At 40.3% G+C, this 20,985-nt stretch overlaps 1 protein-coding gene across 1 annotated transcript in view; it reads right to left on the reverse strand.

The window, feature by feature from the left end:
* Window positions 1-20,985, reverse strand: part of nphp4 (nephronophthisis 4) — a gene marked incomplete at both ends in the record, with an annotated part of 153,099 nt that overhangs the window by 115,259 nt on the left and 16,855 nt on the right. Inside the window, 4 exons of the mRNA XM_083895597.1 lie at window positions 3,522-3,658; window positions 5,796-5,945; window positions 14,421-14,485; window positions 15,102-15,271. Of these exons, the coding sequence (XP_083751723.1) occupies window positions 3,522-3,658; window positions 5,796-5,945; window positions 14,421-14,485; window positions 15,102-15,271 (522 nt within the window). The remainder of the gene's footprint in view (window positions 1-3,521; window positions 3,659-5,795; window positions 5,946-14,420; window positions 14,486-15,101; window positions 15,272-20,985) is intronic.

Below are 20,985 nucleotides of genomic sequence, written 5' to 3' on the forward strand. Positions count from 1 at the left end.
GGTCACATAGATCACACGCACACTCACTCCTTTTCTTTCTGTCTCTCTCTCTCACACACACACACACACACGCACACACCAAATACACACACACTTTAATTAAAAGCTGCAATCAAGCTGACTTCTGCATACATTAACACCTCTCACAGACCTGATAATGTCGTCATACCACTGAAGTTATAAAAGTCTGGAACACTTAACTAATCTGTGCAACTTATGCTAGTTGTGAAGGGCTTCACGGAACATTTCATGGGGGGGAGGGGGGGTGTCTGCCAAAATGTGAAAATTATTCACGCCAGCATGTCACTTACCTCACAAAAGAATTGGAACAGAAAAGTTGTAGTTTACTCCATTGTTAGTCGTTAATTATGTACGTCAATGGACAAAAATACACTCTCAGAAATAAAAGTGCTAAGGAGAACCATATAAGGTTCTTCAGCTTGTCCTCATAGGAGAACCCTTTTTGGTTCCAGGTGGAACCTTTAAAACCCTTTATTCAAGAAAGGGGTTTTAAAGGGTTCTTCCTTTTTTGGGAAACGGTTTTTCAGAAGCAAATGGTTCCAGGTAGAACCTCAGAGCCTTGTAGAAGAACACTTTTGGAACCCTTATTTCTAAGAGTGTACCACAACACTGTCACCACTTTGCCCCAGCCTTGTTTTTTTTTTTTAAATTGCATTATGCCACACATTCTTTTTCACAAATGTAAAATGTACTGACAAAAACTCATACTGGAGCTGCACTATTTTATCTGAGCCCAGACCTATAAAAGCCTTAAATCAAATTATCAGGACATGGTTTCTGGAAAAGAGTTGCATTTGTGACGCACAGCAGTCCTTTTCTTATGGCCCAAGTATATACTGTATTATATTTTCAAAAATTCTCTTTGACATCATTTTTCAGTTTCACCATTATAACTGATCGCTGACGATCCAAAAAATGCCTCTTAAAAATAACAATAATTAAACAGTAACATAACAAAATTCTTCCGTTGATTAGCAGCCCCTGAGGCTTTAACGGTCTTCCTGAGGACGACACTGGCAGTGGAGTTTATTCCGCAGGGAATACAAAATGTGCCTCAGCAAATTTACCAGCAATCTGCTTATTATTTTATGATTGTCCTTGTGTGTCCATGTATTAATTATAATTATTTCATTCATCTCGCTCCTCATTTTTTGGCCACATAATCTGCACTGGGTACTTGCAGAAACTGCTCTATTGCTGCCTCTTTGCACTGTGGCTATCTGAGACCCTCGGAATTAGCGCAAGGTTTAAGCATTAAGAGTCAGGGAGCGATAATTCTCTATACAGCCTCCATTTAAATATAATTAATCTTAAATAGGCCTTGGAGTCCCTAAAGAAATGGCTCCCTCCCTTATTGGTCATGGGGGCACATCTGAAAAGGAAGCGAGGTCAGATATATGAGAGGAGAGCAATCTCCCATAAGGGTCTGAGGGTGAGCTAAGGTGGGCTCAACATTGCATTTCACACTTTAAAAAAAAAGAAAAGGGAACACAACATAAAGTGCTGGATTTGCAAGCTTAGCCTGGTTGCTTTCTTGAGGTTTTATGCATTCTTATAACACAAGCTCTATTCTTATTCCGTGTTGGCCCACACACTATCATTCTTTCTAGAGGGCTCAGGCTACTTGCTAAAAAAAACAAAAGCTGCTAAAGAATACATATAAAACCCTTAGGTTTTATTGTTGTATGTCCTTAGACATGGGGCCAGTGGTGGTGTTTGTACCCTGTGACTCTTACGGTTGCAAGGTTGCCCTTAGAATCCTGCAATCTAATTACTGTAAGATAGATTTTAAATATGGTGTCATATTTTATGGTCCTCTATCATCAATCCATCCTGTCTTTTAAATGCTGCAAAGCTTTTTGACTAATCAGAGGTATACAGAGATCTGTTAGTGGAGATTATTTGCACCTTAGCCTTAGTTATAGGTAGACTGGACTTGAATCTCAATCACTCATACGTTTAATTTTATACATTTTTGTTCACAGAAACTTGGTAAACGCTTAAGCAATTATGTGCATCATTTTACTCCAATATTTAATCAGATGAAGAGGCCAAAAAAGCAAATGGGTTCAAAGAAATTGGCATTAGCTGCACTGATTACGCCATTGGCATCAGCCATAGAAAAAAACACATCTGTCGACCTCTATTTCTACTACACATGCAGTACAAATCTCAAAAGGAACACACATAGACAATAATGACCACCTTTGCTCCACATGACAAACTGTTATCCCCCTGTGTTGGAGTTTGACGGTCTGGCCCAGTGGTATCACACCATAATGGGAAAGAGATATGGAGTGACAGCATTGTCATATGAATTATCATCCCAACCGAAGACACATCTCCTTAGCCTGAAGTGATCGTGTCTGTGCACAATCACAGTAAAGATAATTGCTGGTCTATACTTGCATCTGTCAAATACAGGGAAACATGTGGGGGGTTTCCATACACAGGACAATGAGAAGAGATAACAGATAAGCTCTATTTAGTTTGGGAGGTGAGGTGCCAGGAATGTGTGTGTGACAGCTGTATAAGGACTCATAAAGACAGCAAGGATGATGAAGGGCAGAGGGTTGGAGAAAATAATCTTGGTGGTGGAGATGCATCAAGGAAATCTTTGGTTTGAGGGGTGCAGTAAACTGTTCACACAGAATGATGGAATTGATGTCCTGAGATTGTAAAGGCACCTTTACATTTAAAAACAATCTTAGAAGGTTAGAAGGTGTGTGTGTGTGTGTGTGTGTGTGTGTGTGTGTGTGTGTGTGTGTGTGTGTGTGTGTGTTGTATTTGTAAGCTTTGTGAGTGAGGACCAAAAATCGTATATATCATACAGAGTAGGGACATTTTGGCTCCTGACTTCTTTAAATGGATTTTTTGGGGGTTAAGACCTGGTTTTATGATTAGGGTTCTAATTAGGTTTAGGTTAGGGTTAGGCATTATCTTGGTGAGAACCAAACAAATGTATAGACCATAGGGAGTGAGGACAATTTGGGAAAGGGCTGAAACTTTGGCTGGTCCTCAAGTTCTGTCTAGCCCTAAAAGGCCATTTTGACAGTCGAGACTTGGCCTTAGGGTATGACGTGGGTTTGGATTAGGGTTAAGGTAAGGAATAAGGAACTTAGTTGTAATGATTAGGGTTGGGGTAAGGGGCTAGGGAATGCATGTCTATGCGTGTCCTCACTACAAATACGTGTGTGTGTGTATTTGCATTGGTCACATCCCAAGGACCTTTTCTGGTCCTGGTTCTAATGAGGCAGAACCTGCTTTCCTCATTTCTGAGGAATGCGCTAAATTTAGGGCTAACATTTGAATTGTGGTTATGTTAAGGTTAGGGTCAGACAGGTCGATGCACTGTCCTAAGAATAAGAGAAAGGGGGAGGGGGACAGAGAGAGAGAGGGGGGAGGGAGAGAGTGAGAGAGAGAAAATGGTCCACATCTCATGCCAAACTCTGTTGCCGTCTCTTGTGTGTCATGTGAATGTGTGTGTGTTATGGTCTCACCGTGTTATGGCAGTCAGCAGTGATCAGCTGCAGCAGCTGGCTCTCAAACTTCTCTAGAGACGGCTGGAGGGAGATGGTCAGTCTGTTCACAGTGAAGGGCAGCATCTTGAGCAGCTGAGGCCTCAGCAGAGCATCTCCTGGTGATGATAAAAACATGGAATCAAACAGTCAACGGGCCATTCCATTTTACAGTTATATAATATTTAGATTCCTTCTGGGTCTGAAACTTGATTACTCCTCCGCTGGTGTGCAAATTTTGTTTTCAGCTCAGTGAAGACTGAGTTCTTGGCTTTGCTATTGCAAGGGAAAACAATCCGAAGCGAATATTATATTATAACGTTAATATATTATATATATTAACGTTATATATATATATTATAACGAATATCTGGAAAAAGGTGTGAAAAAATAAACGTATATATATTTATACACATATATGTGTATATATATATATATATAAACACATAGATCTTGTTTTTTTTATTGTATTTTTTTATATATATTGCTTCGCGTCCATTTAGCATTACAGTGAGATTCTACTTAAGTGTGTGAACTGAACTCTCCACAGTGCCGGAGGGTGACTCTCAGGCAGTTTTACTTCACCTGTCTGCTTTAACATCGACTCCAGTCTCTCCCCGTTAAATTCCATGTGCTCATTGAATAAATGTTTTAAAGACAAGCTCCACTGTTTTTGTTTGTGTTTTTTAACACCAGACCATCATTTGTCTGTGTGTGTATGGCAACATCAGTCTACTGGTCAGGGGTCAGACCACCACTTCAAGCTGACATATCTTGAAATGTGTCAGAGGTACTCATGGTGCCCAGCAGGTAAATCCTCAAAAAGCTGGTGATTCTCAATTCTCTCTACCGCTTAGAAACAGTTTGAAGGCTTAATATGTCAAGTGGTGAATTTTACTCATACACTGACAACTTGGTAAGGAATTATTGATTTGTCCAATACCATAAGACTATGTTGTTGTTACAATAAGCATATACCTACAGAGTGTGTGATGGGTATTTTAATAAGCTTGACGTAAACAGCCATCAGGGGTGCAGTATAGTGTGACAGTACAATTTTTTGATTCAACAAGCTATTGACCAAGAGTGCCACTAAAAGTTCCACTAAGAACTGATAATGGTTTGTTTTGGCATCGGGGAGCAATGGAGGGCAAATAAAAATGCTTTCTGTCTTTCTAGTAGCAGTCCTTGTAATGTTTTATGACGGTGAGATTTTTTCGAAGGCAGTGAAGAGTGACAGAATTTGCGATGTGTATGAGTGGTGGGAGAATGTAATTTTGCAACAAACACTGTAAGACTATTGTGCTATGCATCATTTATTGTTATATTTCATACTCCTTCATAGAGAGACAGTCCAGCAGGGTGATGAAAACACTCATTACTTTGGCAGCAACCCTCACACTTTGATTATGAATGACTTTTCACACAAGTGGTGGGCTGCCCGATGCCAATCCCTGGTGTAATTATTACATACAGAGAGATAACAGAGTTTGTGCCAAACACTCCAACAAAAACAGTTTTGGACACTTGAAATAAGTTGAATTATTATTGTTTGAAGAAAGTGTCTCAGCTAGTAGATGAAGTGGAAAAGCCTGTGAAGTCCACAACAACCCCTTTCAGAAACAACAAAGGGAAAATAGCTAGTATGATTCTAATCTCCTCCAGAGAAATGTGGCAACCATGCATTTCATTGCAGTCCTCGTCTCTTGAGCAGAGAATGCAGCATGAATATCAAGCCAGTGGCTGTGGTCTTAAAAGGCAGCTTAGGTCCTTGCTGCTCACAGCCCCAGAACATGAAGAGGATTAGCCTTCTACCATACCTCCCACTGACTCCCAATGATTATAGCTCGGCACTGTCAGACTTCATTACATTCCCCCTTAGAAACTTACTTCCTAAGTACTATAGACTTTTTCAACTTCTGATGGAACCAGGTTTCTAAAAATGCTTCCTCCAGTTCCTTCAAAAAGGTGGAATTGGATCATTGTTGTTGTTGTATCATAGTTGCAATTCTAAGTGTCCTTTAGCCTTTAGTTAAGAATGAAATTGTATATTATGGAAATTGCAATTAACATTAATCCTCATATCATTCTTTAACATAACATACACATTTATATTTACATATCGCTAGATGTAGCACAGTGCATTATAGTCTTCTTCTCCTGTCAACCAAGACATTCCACTGACGTAACTAAAAGTTTTTAAGTATAAAAGAATCAAAATCTTTACCATGAATCTGCCTTGTGTTGTGAATTTACCTGATGGAGAAGCTGCAAGTCCAGGGATATTCTCATCTCCAGATGCAAGGACATTCTCTGGAAGGAGATGCATCATGGAAAACAATGCAGGGTGTCTTTTTACCTCACAGTCCAAATGTGCACCATCAATAGTCTTCAGGAGAATGCTGTCTGCAAAAGAAGACATACAACATAAGGATCCAATATTTCACAGGCATTTTATGGAAAATGCAAATGGGCTGGATCTAACAATCAACCTCTCTGTCATTCCCAAAGACATCCATTCCATTGGTTCACCTTAGTCTAATATTTCTTCAGGAGCAGCAAGTAACCTGACAACATGACACCGAACATACAAACACTTTAATTTTTCAATATTCCATTTGGCTGCTGGTGACCTCGGTGTGATGTTCCATTACACAACAAAAGCCATTTTACTGAGGCTAAAATGAAATTATGAACATTCGACTTGGAGCAGCATAGCAGAGGCTAAATGTATGAGCAATGTGGCAGACATTTTCATCTTTCAGGCAGGTCATCCACAGACAAGTGACAACCCACAATTCCTACCATCAACACAAAGCATGGACCATTTGGAGGGTGAGCAATGTGGCGTTTGATGCGCTGACAGTGTCGGCTTCCATCAAGCCTGAGCAAGCATCACAATCTTTCAGTCTGACAGGGTTAATGATTGCACCTTCAACAATATCAGTGACAATCAATACAAAAAGCTCCATTCAGTCCCATGGGATGTTTCTACAAGCTGACAGTGAACAATTCGAAGAAGAGTAATTATAAATAGTGAAATGAAGGTGAGGTCTGAGAGCTGTTGAGTAATTTGTTGGGGTAAAAAGTGGCGTAATAGTGGTTCTACTCCCACTCAAAAAGCACTGATGCAAACATACTAAAACTATATATATGTACTCTCCTGTATTTCCATAATATCAAGAACACACGTTGTTTTAATTAACTGTGAATAACCAATGCTTCCCATTATGTTCTGCAGGACAAAACAGATGTTTGTTGTTCATATCTGTCAAAATATGGAGAAACGGCATAAACATCAATAAAATCGTAAACATATTTATGCAAGGTATGGGCAGATAAAATTCACTTTTGCTTAATAACAAATCAATCAAAGTGGGATAAGCTGCATGGATGGCTGTAAAGAAAATAGATTTGTTCTGTTTCTGTAGGATCTGTTTGAATACATTTTATCTTAAGACTCTGAGGGAGAGTTCACTTAAAGGGGTCATATTATAATATAATAAATAAAATAAATTTAAAGTTTGTGTAGAACTCTGTGCTGCATTGTGGAGCCAAGAATAGAACGTTTCACGGACTTTGCGAAATTCCAGTTTTCTGATATTATTGCCCTCGCCAGCACTCTTGCGTGTTATATGGACAAAGCTGAGCTCTGCATCTGTCTCCTGTACTTAGACTGAGGAGGACCACAAAAACATGAGTGAGTCATCTTTTTTCACATTTTGCCCACTGATAGGGCCTCCAGAGTCCCGACGAACCTGTTAACGCTTCCCAACTGACTAACTGAAAACGTGCTGACATCCAAAGCCAGAAAAGGCAACCGTTAGAAGGAATCTCCGAAGTTGCAGCACGGCGTCAACTCTGTTCTAAGGTGACAGCTTTCAAAACACGTTTCATACAAGGACATATAAAAAAAAGTCGGATGGGTATGAAGAAAGAGAAGAAGAGAGGCAAAATCAAACTGAACTTTCTTGACACAGATGGTGCCCAGGTGTCTGCAACTTTTTCATTTATTTCTTCTTATTCATTATGCATCAAACTTGGGTTTCAGTCAGATGCTGTGCATAGATTAGAAAATACCCCGCAATTTCCTTACAGCAGTGGTGTGGTACCTTGCAGTCACTTTGGCAAGAGATAAACCAAGGTAATGGGAAAAAGAAAAAAACAAAAAAATGGCTCAGCATCAGACAAACAGAGGCAGACGTTCTGGGAGAAGGTTGAAAGAAGAAGGTAATAAAGATGAGATGAGTAAGTTTTATTTTATTGCCAAGCACGGAGCATGGTGACTTGCAATTTTTGTCTCTATATATTTGGTATGGTATGGTGTAGGGGTGGGAAGCACAGAGTAACCCATGATATGATTCAATATGCAATACATGGTCCACGATACAAATAATATCATGGTACAACGATTCTGTGAAAATCAATATATTGCAAGACAATCATACATCAATACATCACGATATCTGTCCAACTGAAGAAAATAAAAACGTCCATGAAAAGTTAAAGGTGCAGGATTTCTCTGTTTATTCACGACATAGAGAACGTTGCATGGCGCGGCATGGCACTAAACAAGGCTAAAGAAGGAGGGGTATGGTATCAGTAACTGGCTTCAGTTAGAGCATTATGTTCACTTTAAGATTCATTCATAGGTCAACATACAGCCAATCCAACAATTCTCTAAATTAAAAACTAAATATATTTTTTCTCTGGAATGAGGAGGATCAACAATACGGTCATAATCGTCCAGTTACAAATCAAAGTCCTATTGTGAAACTTCGAGACTTACAAATTGACTAGCGCCATGTCAGTGTTTAAAAAGGACATTCACAGATGTCACTTCCAACCATCAGCGGCCGCTGTCAATCACACTGGTGACCAATTTGTGCTATGTTTTATTGTCCATTTTCCTCTAAATGGAAACATGATTTACATTGGGTGCCATTGAAAAAGACATGAAACTATCAATTGAGACCATTAACTCCTCAGGAAAATATTTATTGAGGTTATAAATCAAGGGCGAAGACGATGAATGAAATGGAGTTCTTGCAACCCGCAGAGTCGCTCCCTGATGGCTAACTGTTACTTCTACGTCCTACATCCAGGGCTTCACTTCATCAGACAAGACACGGGACAATGTCCATTTCTTATATACAGTCTATGGTTTACAGTAGACTATTTCAGAAATGATTTTGACAAGACGAACTACTTCATAGATCTGAGTCTAATAAAATGTTATTGTAGGTGGATTAAGTGTCTCCAGGAAAATGTTTTCCTTCACGATTAATTGCAGACAAAGTCGTAAAGCAGAGGTTATCATGTCTCGATATGAGCATAAAGTGGTGCAAGTACAGTTGCAGAAGCCACTACAGGAAAATCATTGTTCAACTTCATTATGTTTGTTTGGAAATTTGAAGTTCACCCAAACAGCAATAAAACTCGGCGTAGGTGGTGAATACAAACACTTGTGTGGGGTGAGGTGCCTCCGAGACAGATATTCATGGAAAAACCCTTCTGAAGACACAGGCAAACATCTTTGTTTCATCTACAAAGAAAGTAAAAGTTTAACCACTGCACAGGGATGACCATGATGACGACCTATGACGGAGACTTGTCTGTCTAAGTTTTGACCCCATTGGACCTTTTTTCTTTCATCTCGTGCACCTCTGGAAGTAGTGCTAGAAATCTGTACCCCGGCCTCCACACCCACACATGCATAAACAATAAATTAATGCACCATGGTGTAGCTTCAATAAGATATGTAAATGTGAACACATTTTACCATCTGTTTGTCCTCTCATCACACTAGGAGAACCACAGAGGAGCCCTCCATCATTCCCATTCGGTTGTTTCTATCTATTCCCTCTCCTTTCCTCTGAGTTGGATGAGAGTGGAAGCTTTGCTCACACCACTGGGCCTCTTGTTTCCCTCCAGCACTTGTTTCCACGTCCCCTCCTTTAAGACTTTCAAAAGCCCCAAGGCAACTTCCGCTCTTATCTTCCATCCCTTTTCCATTTTCAGCCTCTTGACCCTGACTGTTGTGTGTGAGCGCATGTATTTATGTGCATGCATGCTTGTGCACCCAGAGCAGAACTGTACCATCCAATCTCGCTGTATGAATCCGTTTATTTTCTTTACCGATTTGTCTTGGTGTCCTTGTGTGCTTCCCAGCATCTTGATCACCCACACCTGCTCTCCACCCCTTTTCCTGGCCTTGTTGGTGCCATTTGAACCCAATAATTCTGCCCTGTGCTCTTGTGTTCTCTTCCAGATAATCTTTGTGTAAAATCGGCGAGTGTGCCGACTGTTTATCTGTGTATAACTCTGGACCTTTGGAGCATTAGACCTTGTTGTTTTGAACAAACCTTGTGCACAAGGCTAAGTTTTTATTTACTTGTTACAAGAATGCATAAATTCACATTGTTTGCCTGATGCAATATACACTGTGTCTGTTCCTGCTCCCATTTTGCATAACAACCATTGACATTCCCCTACATCCACCACATCACAAACACTTCTATATAATTTGTTCCATGTTTCCAAAGTGTCTGTTGTCAAATTAAATATAGCTAAATGATTTATTCTGGTAGTATTTCTTTTAATTATCCCCCATTTATATGACTATTTCAAAAACAACTAGCATTAATTAACAAATGTGGTCAGACTAAGGCCATATCCACACAGAAATGGTACGAATCAACACAAATAAGGGTTGAAGAGTTGATTAGCAGCTAGAATATACACTCTCCGTGTATCAGTCGCTATTTCTGCTTTGGGAAGAACCCAAATTAGCACATTTTCCATTTGAAAGTGTAGCATGAGACTACCTTCCATGTAGTGGTGAAGCATAGAGTCCCCTCTGTGACCTTCTTTTCATTTTATCAGCTTCTGCTATATTATGATACAGAAAACAATTCTCAGTGGAGTGTAAAGACAAAGACCATCTGCGACACCGCAAACAGAGGACAGCATACTGACCTACCTGCGGTATTTTCGAGGGACAGAGTACAATTGCTGGCCTTGGAATGGAAAATAAGCTCCATCGTGTAAAGGACGAGGCCAAGGTTTCAATGCTCTTGTCAGTATATACAGTATATTCACACAGCACTAAAGATGTAGAGAGTTGTGTTATAGACTGCAGGCAATATTATATTATGCATTCTGTTGTAGTAACTTTAGAGTTTTAAAAAACAGTATCAGAGCATTTTTGAACCCACTGTACCCACAGAACCTTTGGCTCAAGAAAACCCAGGGATTTATTACTCAAGATGGATTCAACATTCGCATAATTATTTTCCTTTCCATGCCTGAAAAAATACCTGTAACAACATGTGGGTAATAATACATGACATAAGACAATCTGAAGGTAGACATTGAAGAAGGGAGATGTGGAAGAGAGAGTGTTGATTTGCAACTTAAGACTCACTTACTCACAGTTATTAAGAGTACACATAAAAGCCAAAAGGTTTTCTGGTAATTCCTGCCAAGAACTATTTTTTAAACATAGCATTGCCATGCATGCAGTTGTATTGTGCTTTGTGGTGATGCCACTGAACATTGTGATATAAACAACTTAAGTACAAGTGGGTGGCTAAGGATTAGGAGGTAGAGAGGTCTTCCCCCAGAATGTTGTTGGTTCAATCCCTAGCTCCTGTAGACCAGTTGTCTCTGGGCAAGACACTGAATCCCGCAATCCTACATGATATTTGTGTAAGTGGTGTGCAATAGATAGTGACGCTGTACGTATGATGTGTGTGTTGTGTCCTGGACTAAAACAGCTGCACTTTTTTCTTGATTTGCGCTGTTGTTTAATTCCTTATAACTAATTCTACTTCATGTCACTGTGGTTTTCTTCTGCTGGTAATTGTCTGCCTCTCCCTGATGTGTTTCACCTATGTTCAAACGATCCCTGTCTCCCATGGTTTATTCTGTCTCTCTGCTCCCCAGCCTCTTTGTTGCTTTGTCCGTTCTCCTCAGTTGGTGGCCGTTCACGTCCGATCCTGTCACTGTATTTGTTCCTTGTGTTCCCAGGAGATGGTATTTTTCTGTTAAAGGTTAATCTTTGTTTTTGTTTCAGCCCTGCATTTGAGCTACTTTTTTCTTTTTGTAAATACCTTACCTGGCATGTGCACATTACTTACATATTTAATGTACATGTACATGCATGTGGTTACTTTTCTGTTGTTGCTATGATGTTACATTTTGTTGGCTTTGTTAGAGATAGATGTAGCTCAAACCCAAGGAAACAAAAGGTGACATAAATAATTAACTTGAATGTACAATAGATCTCAGGCTCGATACAACTTGGAGTAACTTGGTTTTTGGAAAGTAAAAAACTTAGTTATTAGTTAAAGGTGACATAGAGTGGTCCTGTTGCACACAAATGTTAGTTATGGAGGTCTACTTACATATATTAACTTGTTTATATGGTCAAAAACCTCCTGGTTGCTATAAACGAGCCAATGTTTTTCTGCTGCGAGATTTCAGAGTGAACTTTCACCCCCAGAAGACAGAGTCTTGTGATTGGCCAGTACTATCCAGCACATCCGTTCTCAGAAGCGCAGCGCCCCCCTCTGGAACGGCGGATGCACTGCTCCTCATTATCAAAACATTGTTTTAACAGTGTTTAAAAATAGCTTCGTCACGACTCCCCGCCGCAGTCCCTTTTATGACTTTAAACCGGAGTCAGACTCAGAGTCAGAAGACACTGTCGCTCGTGAAACACCTCCACAACGGACGTTATTCTTCTTCTGCGGTTCAATGTACGCAACCGGATGTGCCCGGACTACTGCCCGGAGCAGGGCGATCGGTTGTTCAGGAGAACCGCTGCTTACGTAACTATTACGGGATTTTCAGTGATCTCGTTGAGCCCCAAGATTACAATAAACACAGCGTTCTCATCAATGGCTGAACTGTTTGTTTCGAACCGTCAGGGCAAGGTAATGACGCAGATACACACCAAAAAAACAGCGTTAATAGGAACTTCCGGTCTAGTTCCGCTTTAAAGAAATGTAGTAAGTTGGCTTAAGGGGGCAGGTCAGAACATAACATATTCATTTTGAAACAGAATTTTGGGAAATGTGCTCTGTTGCTTCCACATGTACAATGGCCAAAGTGATGTGTAATTTACTATATCTTCCTGATCACAACAAGCTCATGCAGCTAAAATATTATTAGCATGAACATGCTGATCAAACATGTATGATAGACACTGTAGTGTAGTATCAGCAGTCTATGTCATCGATGGACTGTATCTACAAAGCCAGCTTGATTTTGGATTACGAGAAAGTACACTCTATTGTTATGACGATTATATCGCTTTAATACCATGGATATGTTTAAATACAGCTATTTATACGGTAGCGTTAATTCACTTTTATTCTGTTCAACTTTTGCCCCCAACTAAATTTGCAACACATCCAGAAATAATGAAGATTCTGTTCTTATCAGGAGCCACGGTATTTCTCGAAAACAAAGTCAGGCAAACTGAATAATGTGGAAATTGTAATGAAGAATATAAAAAATGTCAGGCTCCAGGGCGTGTTTTCTCATTTTCGATTCTTTACAGAATCAGACAGACATACTTCAGTGTAGCACAAAGGAGCTTTAGGTACTTGTTTCACTGCACAAATTCACACTCAAAATGTCTCACACCAAGCAGCAGATCCAAGGCCTGAGTCCCTGTCACACAGGATGAGAATAAAAGTGACAGAGAGAAATGAAAAAGGGTTCTGACCATAAAAGAGTCACAGCAGGAGTGACAGCAGTTCAGGCTTTCAAACAGAAAAGCAGCATTCCTGCTAAACAACAGGCACACCGTTAATAATTCAGCAAGCATAAGAGTCGGTTTGAGAGAGGTTTTTCTAATATTCATGTGACATGATCGCCAAGACAGGAACTCTGGGTCTCACTGGAAACAGTGTTATTCATACTGTGAGGCACAACAGCGTTTTGTAATTCATAGCCTTGGTTTTAGGCCAAGCAAGTGCGGATCTCGACCAACCCAGAGCTTCAGTGGCAAATTGAATAATTCAAGAAGATTTGTTCTGAAATTCTCTACTGATGTTTGCCTATTAGTCAGAAATAATCTGTCCACCAGTGTTGAATTCAGCAAAAAATAAATAAAAAAATAATAAAAAATAAAAATAAACAATACGCCCAGAAAGTCAGGATTGTCAGCCTCGATGTGCACAACTAGCTCGCTTAAAACAGTGAAGTACATTTAGAAATAACCAAATTGGTCATAAAAGAACACATGGAGACCTCAAATAGGAATGAGGAGAATTATATTACCTTCAGTGAGACTACTGTCTGTGAATATTTTAGTTCAGGCCAGCTGTGAAGGGGAGGCCTAAATTCACGGTTGTTTTACATATGGAGAGTATGTTTTCAATGCTTTGAATTATGATTGCTTTCTGATCTTGATACTTGTCGATTTAGCTGACGGAGTAATTATTGAGTTATATCAAAGCAAACTGGTCCATCATTATGGATTTCCAACAGTCTCACATCCATGAAGTATACAAAGATGGACAACATGACAGCCACTAAAAGTCAAGCTAAACAAAAGACTTCCACCTAGTGTTTAGGGTTAGATCTTCAAACCCCGCCTCCTCCATGTTAGCAGAGGTATAGTGTCTATACTAAAAAAGTCTGTTTATTTTTTTATAGCCGTACATAGTCTATGTCAGTTTAGTGAGCTCTTATCACACTGTATATTTAAGCTGTTTGTGGGTGTGGTTGTGAGGTTATTGCCTTGGAAACACATACAGGCTTAAGAGCTTGGAAATAAATACTGATAACCCCCAACGTGTACAGTGGCCTTTTCAGCTCTCATGCTGTATTATTTAATAATAATAAAAAAAAAATTCATTGACTTACAGTCAACTGTGTCCTTCAGCAGGGGATGCAGGAGGATTCTTGGTGATCCATGGTGTAGATTCAGCCTAAGAGATAAAATGAATGAATTAATTATTGCATTATGAAGTATTTTTGCACTCGTTCATTTAAGTCAGACAAATATAATGGCTTTTTTTTTATCTAATTTTGCAAAACCTGTCTTTGTCCACATTTAAATAAGCTTATTCTACCACTTTATTCTCCACATGCTGGTGACATAGGGCAAAGGGGGCGGCGTAATACCCTGGTCAGGTCGTCAGTCCCAGACGGGGCCAACCATCCACTTTGAACATCCCATCATCCCAAAAAAATAATCTCCAGAATCAGTTGGTATGGAGAGTGTTTTATTCACTTTATTCCACACATGCATCTGTTGTGAGGCGACAGCGGTGCTCATAATCCATTATCTTACTTTTGATTCGTTTGATTTTAATCTTAATTGAATGCATTTCAGTGAGGCTGCAGCAGCTCCCAGGTTTTAGCTGCTTAGCAACAACATGAGAGAAGCACCTTGGTTGAAAACACCTTTGATGCATTTTTCACATTTTTAGTCGCTGCAGTGACAAGCACAATCTCTACACTAGAACTGCACCTGTCCACAGACAGCTCGTCATGCATATCATGGACTGGATTAATTTGACTTGGTCTAATTTGACTACTCACTTTCTGTCCCCATCAGCAGCCTGAGCCTCTGACTTGTTGGTAAAAAGCCCCAATACGGTGAATCCTCTGCCCAGAGCCAGCTGAGAACTGTCCGGTCTAAGTGACAATGACGCCAGCTCCAGGACCACCACCGTGCTGGGCAACCGCAGAGACGTATGGAAGTATAGCACCTAGGGCAAGAAAAAAAATCAATCAATCAATCCCACAAAGGGAAATGAGACCTAACAATTTATCTGACCTGAGTGGCAGAACATTGTCAAGGTCCACGGATTTAATCAGAAATTGTTTGAAAAGAGGTAATGGGTCATTGGATGCAATACTAGAATGTGGCATTTGCAAGTGAAGAGAAAAAAACATATTACCATAACACCATACATATCCATAAACATCCATACATTATTTCCTGGGAAATTGATAAACACTTTATAGAAAATATATGCTATTTGCATTGTGATCTAAAGACTGTAAGATTAACACAAGGAGAGACGAAAAACAGTACCAAATGTACAGAAAGGCGAGGTAAATAAAATGGTCCTAATGACCATTTGATGCCTTGAGCGCGACCATGAGACATTCAATAGTTGTATATTATCCTGTCCTATGGAGGATGAGTGAAAGCCAGTAGTTTTGCCGCTTTACATTCTCAAACATCCACAGTCAAACATCCAGGGATGAGAAGACTTCCTGTTCAGCGAGGATGAGACTTCAAATGTCTAACATGCAATGAGGGTGGGTACTATGCCTTTCGCTGGTGAGGAGGCCCTCTAGGCCTCGTTTACACCAAGCGGTAAAGCGCAGCTCAGCTCACCACGGTGCACTTTGGAACGGAATTGAAGCAGCTGCGTCAGCTGCGTGAATAGTGTGACGTCATACCAGCATCACACAGTGTAGCTTGCCAATAAAATGAAACAAAGTAGAAGAACGAAGCGCGGTAGACAATGAGCGACAATGGAGCACATGGAGGAATTCAGTGTTCTTTCTTCGTGGCATTTGGCTGTGTATCACCAGAAGAAGACCAGCATTGTTTGAGTGAAAAAACACTGCTTTACTGTTGCATGGATTCCCTGCTGGCAAATAAACAGATTGCAGTGTATCCGGCTCCACACTGGATACCACAATATAGGGGTACCAAAAACTAGGATGGCAAAGATTGGTTACTTTGGTACCGGTTGGCACCAATTCGTCCTTGACAGGTAGGTGCTATTGTTTACAGGTTCTGGTCTGCCATTCAAATTGAATACCTACAACAGAGCCACTATGATTTAAATACACAAACATCCGAGTTCTCAAACCAATAAAAACAGGACACGACGGTGTCAACAGTGAAAAAGAGACACACGTTGGCATCAGCTACCTTGAAATACAAAGCCAATTTCTCACAATATAGCCTGTTGCACTTAAGACCCAGGTATCACCCAAAACAGAGTCATATATTCTAATTCAGAACCTCAGATGCTTCTCCGTTTTACCGACATCCGTCTTTTATCGTTGAACCAGGTGAGTTTAAATGAATGTTTTTTGGGGTTTTTTCAAATACAAACAGTGCTGACTACAAATGAGAAACATGGGGGCAAAGATAGTTGTCAAGCCATGGTTTGATTTAGTTATTTGTCTACCTGCTTGTTTTTTTTATTTCTATTGGACTATGCCTTGCTGACACAAGCATATTGAGATTCACAAAACACCGTGGCTCACAGACTGGTTCGTCGGCTGGAATAAAAGTGTCCTGCTAAAGGTAATTCAACAATAGCATGTTTTGGGGGTTTTTTTCCCATGGCTGTGTCAACATGCAGAAATAAGAGAGAATGGGATGAGTAACTGGGAGCTGAACGTGGAGGCTCGGAATTTGTGGGTAAATGTTCATCCCCAGGCTTTCAATAAAAAACGGTTTATGAAATCTTGATAGAATTTATCTGCCCCTATCCCATGTCTGGCTCGTCTCGCAATAAAGATAATTCACAATTTCCAAGGTACTAAGCAGGTTTGCTGAACTGGAATTCAGACAGATATTCTTGAGATGGTAAGAATATCACCCATCCTTAGTACATGTCAATCATAAACTGAATGCTTGACTTTCACTCAGTCTATTTATTTCCTTTCAAACTTCCAAACCAAAGCCTCATTGTTGGATGTACTTCTCAACCAATCCCATTTTCTATGAACATTTGATTAATAATTGTTGTATGGGGTTTTCATGTTGAGTCATATTTATGGTGCCTACAGTAAAGTAGAATTTCCACCGTGCTCCAAGGAACTCTCTAATCTCTGAGAAATGTACATGGACTTGCAATTCAAAGGTAGAATGACTTTTCCATCCACCTCGCTGCTTTGACACATCTTCAAATTGATTCTGGCAAATCTCCTGCAAAAAAATTATAAAAATCTAAACAGTCTGTGCTTTCTTAATCTCCTAAGATTTACAGAGAGTCAGTGCTTTTGTCAGAAAGCAGCCAGATCTATGAATATTTTGAGAAAGACGAGCTGATGTATGGATAAATATTTTAAGCTACATCTTGGCTCTAACAATGAGCTGATTTGTAAAGTGATTGGACTGCATGCTTTGGCTGGGTCCTTTCACACCAGAGTGTCTTCTTTCAAAACTGACTGATGTGTGATTGTTTCTGTATCAGAGGGCTGAAGCATAAAAACCCAGAAACTGGGAACATTGCATTGAATGTTAAAATTAACCTCCAAGCCATTGAAACACCCCTAAATCGACTTAAATAACCACAACATTGTATTTGTAGTAACTTATTATACTGTCTTAGCTCTAATATGAGATAATATCAAGTATTTAGCTCTAAGTCCAATGGACATACAGTGGAAACAAATGTGTTAACTGGTAATATCAAGGTGTTTGATAGAATAAAGAAATGTTTCGAAAATTATATGGTTCTCATTTCAATTTCAAATTTCAAGCCCCCGAAATTTGACTTGTTGTGTCTGAGTAAAGCTTCACATTCTTACTATTTAAAAACCAACAGAATTTTTTATCAAGCCAATGTTGTGCGATCTTGTTAGTTCCCAGTGCCAAGGGAGCAGTGGGAGTATTATTGAGAAAACAGCCTGCATTGGCAGCAACGCCTGGCCCTGTGCATGTTGGACCTAATGAGAGGTTGTACTCCACAATGACTGTCAACAAAGCAGTAATCAATTCTAAATATCCACCGTGTCTCCACAACGTTCAGTACCAAGGGGGTAAACAAAAATGATTTGATATTAAAAAACATCATCATCAGCACAGTGCCACCATCTACAGTTTCACAAAGGTGATGACAAAAAGTGTGCCACAGCATTATTCAGGAATCTGTGTTTTATAATGTGTGCATGGAACTTCCTTTTGGAAAATATTAAAAAATAATAATAATTACGTGGACTCATAGAGTCCCGTGACTGGCAGCTGGTTTTAAACAGGCAATAATGAAGCTCTCACAGAGCTATCAGAGTGTAAAAGCTAAAGCTAATTCCTTCCTTCCCTCTCGAGGCGGTCATTCAAATGTTCAACTCGTGGGCAACTGTGAGCACTGAAGGAATGGAAGGCAATGCACAAAACCTGTAACAAGAGCCTATAAATGAACGAGGGTTTTGCATGGAGAGGTCCAGAGCACCAGGAGTGTAATTGACAGGGCCTTGTTGTTTGGTCTCTGGAGGCTAAAAAGAAAAGAAGAGCTAACAGGGCATTTCCATTTACTCGCCGAAAAGACTGAAGCACTCATTTCAGCTACCTGGGACTTAGATAATAGACTTGCACCATCTCTCTGCATGACTGCTTTAATTAATTATTTCCATGTTCCTCTATGAAAAATAACATCTCTCAGAATAGAAAGATAGCTCATGAACAAACAGTCAGAGTTTGATGCTTGATATACCTTCTGCAACTCTGGTGGTGTGAAACTGTTGACGATTGTGTCATAGAATAAAAAAAAAAGAGGTTTGACACAACTTTTAACACAAAAGTCTCAAAGCAAGAACTGAGCTCATCAAGCGGTGTTAAGCTAAATGAGACCAAAAAAAAAAAAGTAAGATTCTTGGCTGTAGTTGTTTTGACTTTAATTTTGGCAGCATTACCACTTACCACATGCCCTGAGATGGCAGAGAGAGCGAGAGATGGAAATAGAGAGTGAGAGAGTGAGAGAGTTACAGTAAGTCATTTGACAGTCACAGAGTCAGGGAGCATCAGCATTACAGACAATCTCACTGTGTAATTCTAGGACTGTCACCAGCACAGGACCGATGAGAGACAGGGCTGTCACTTTTTAATCCAAATTTGATATTATTTCAATCGTAGCGTGTAAAGTGTTTAAGTTGCAATGACCTGTTTGAAAATTCATGCTGCCGTCTCTAAAGTAGAACCCCTTAGGATTCAGCAGAGGGCGCTCGTAAGGTTTCCTAACATGTATGATATGGCGCTTTTCCATTACACCATTCTACCACTACTCAGCTCAACTTGATTTGACTCTATTTTTTTTTTTTGCTTTTCCATTAGGGATAGTACTTGATACCTGGTGTTTTTTTTTGTTACCTCTGGGGAGGTGCCATACATGCCAAGACTGGCATTAAGGGCAGTAAGTAAGTAAGGGCGCTTTCACACCTAAAGTTCGATTGCTTTGGTCTGCACCAGACAGAAAAATGTTACAATGTTACAAACAGACGTGGGTACGGTTTGCTTTCACAAATGCAGAGTTCTTAACGAACCAAATAGACCGTGAAGACCATCGGCACCGGAACCAGACTAAAAACCCCAGACCCCAACGGGCATGTCACCGCTGTGGTCACTGGAGCTGATCGCTGCCACTCTAATCAATGTGAGCATTTCCACCGGGTGTGCCGCGGCTTATGTGTGACTACAGCTGGCTCTCAAGGCTGTGCTGCCATAACCTGCCTGGTGGTGATTGCAGCTGGGCAGAGGTTCCGCGCCACTGACGCGCCCGGTGGAAATAGTAATAATGCATTAAACTAGATTAGTTTCGTCCCATTTGGTTTGTTTGCTTTCACACCAGAGGAACCATACCAAAGTAGGGCGGATAAAGCGGTCCGAAACCACCCCTTCAGGCAGGTCTCGGGCCGGTTGATTTGGTGCACACAAAAGTACCAAGATTACATTCACACCTATGCACTCGAACCGAACCAAGGGACCAAACACGTTTGGTGCGCACCAAATGCTGTAGGTGTGAAAGCACCCTAAGTCTGGGGAGGTTCCAAGTGAGCTGAGCCGATACTAAAATGTGACATCAACACCGATCGGTCAGAGTGTTGTCACTGGAATGAACAAGAATCAAACCTGCCATCTTTAAAATCCAAAATAGTGTCACAGCGAGCAAACGTGACTCCTGTCCGCACAAATACACCATGGTCCGTCAACGAGGTGCAGACGTGCCCGTGTTTGGTGGCGTTTTTATGTCGAGGTACTATGAAGTAATGGGGAAACAACATACCCAAACGGAGTAGAGCAGAGTAGCTCTAGAACTGTATCACAGAAAAGTGCCAACAGTAACTGCACAAGAGGGGCCTGTATAAACTGAGTTTGGTAAAAGGCAGCAGCGACAGCACCTTGGAGATGCAAGCTTACATAAGGAAGACTCCTCTCTCTCTCTCTCTGCAGCCTCTGCAGCTGCTGCTTTGGTGGACAGACGAGGGATGCATCAACTACTGCAACTTTCTGTAAGCTGGTTCATAAATATATGTGTGTGCCAGGGTCAATCTGCACACTCTGAGAGTGTGTTCTTATCTGTGGGTAATATTGTGAATAATATAATAAAAAAAGGGAGCCACACTTGATCCTGATCAAAAACACATTTTCCTTGACTATCTATGTTTTACCATAGAATCTGTACGGAATTTGTTATCAGCTGTCAGAGTTTCCTTCTGTCAGCGATTTCCCAAT

The sequence above is a fragment of the Microchirus variegatus genome, assembly GCF_963457635.1.
Source record: "Microchirus variegatus genome assembly, chromosome: 9".
NCBI lineage: Eukaryota > Metazoa > Chordata > Actinopteri > Pleuronectiformes > Soleidae > Microchirus > Microchirus variegatus.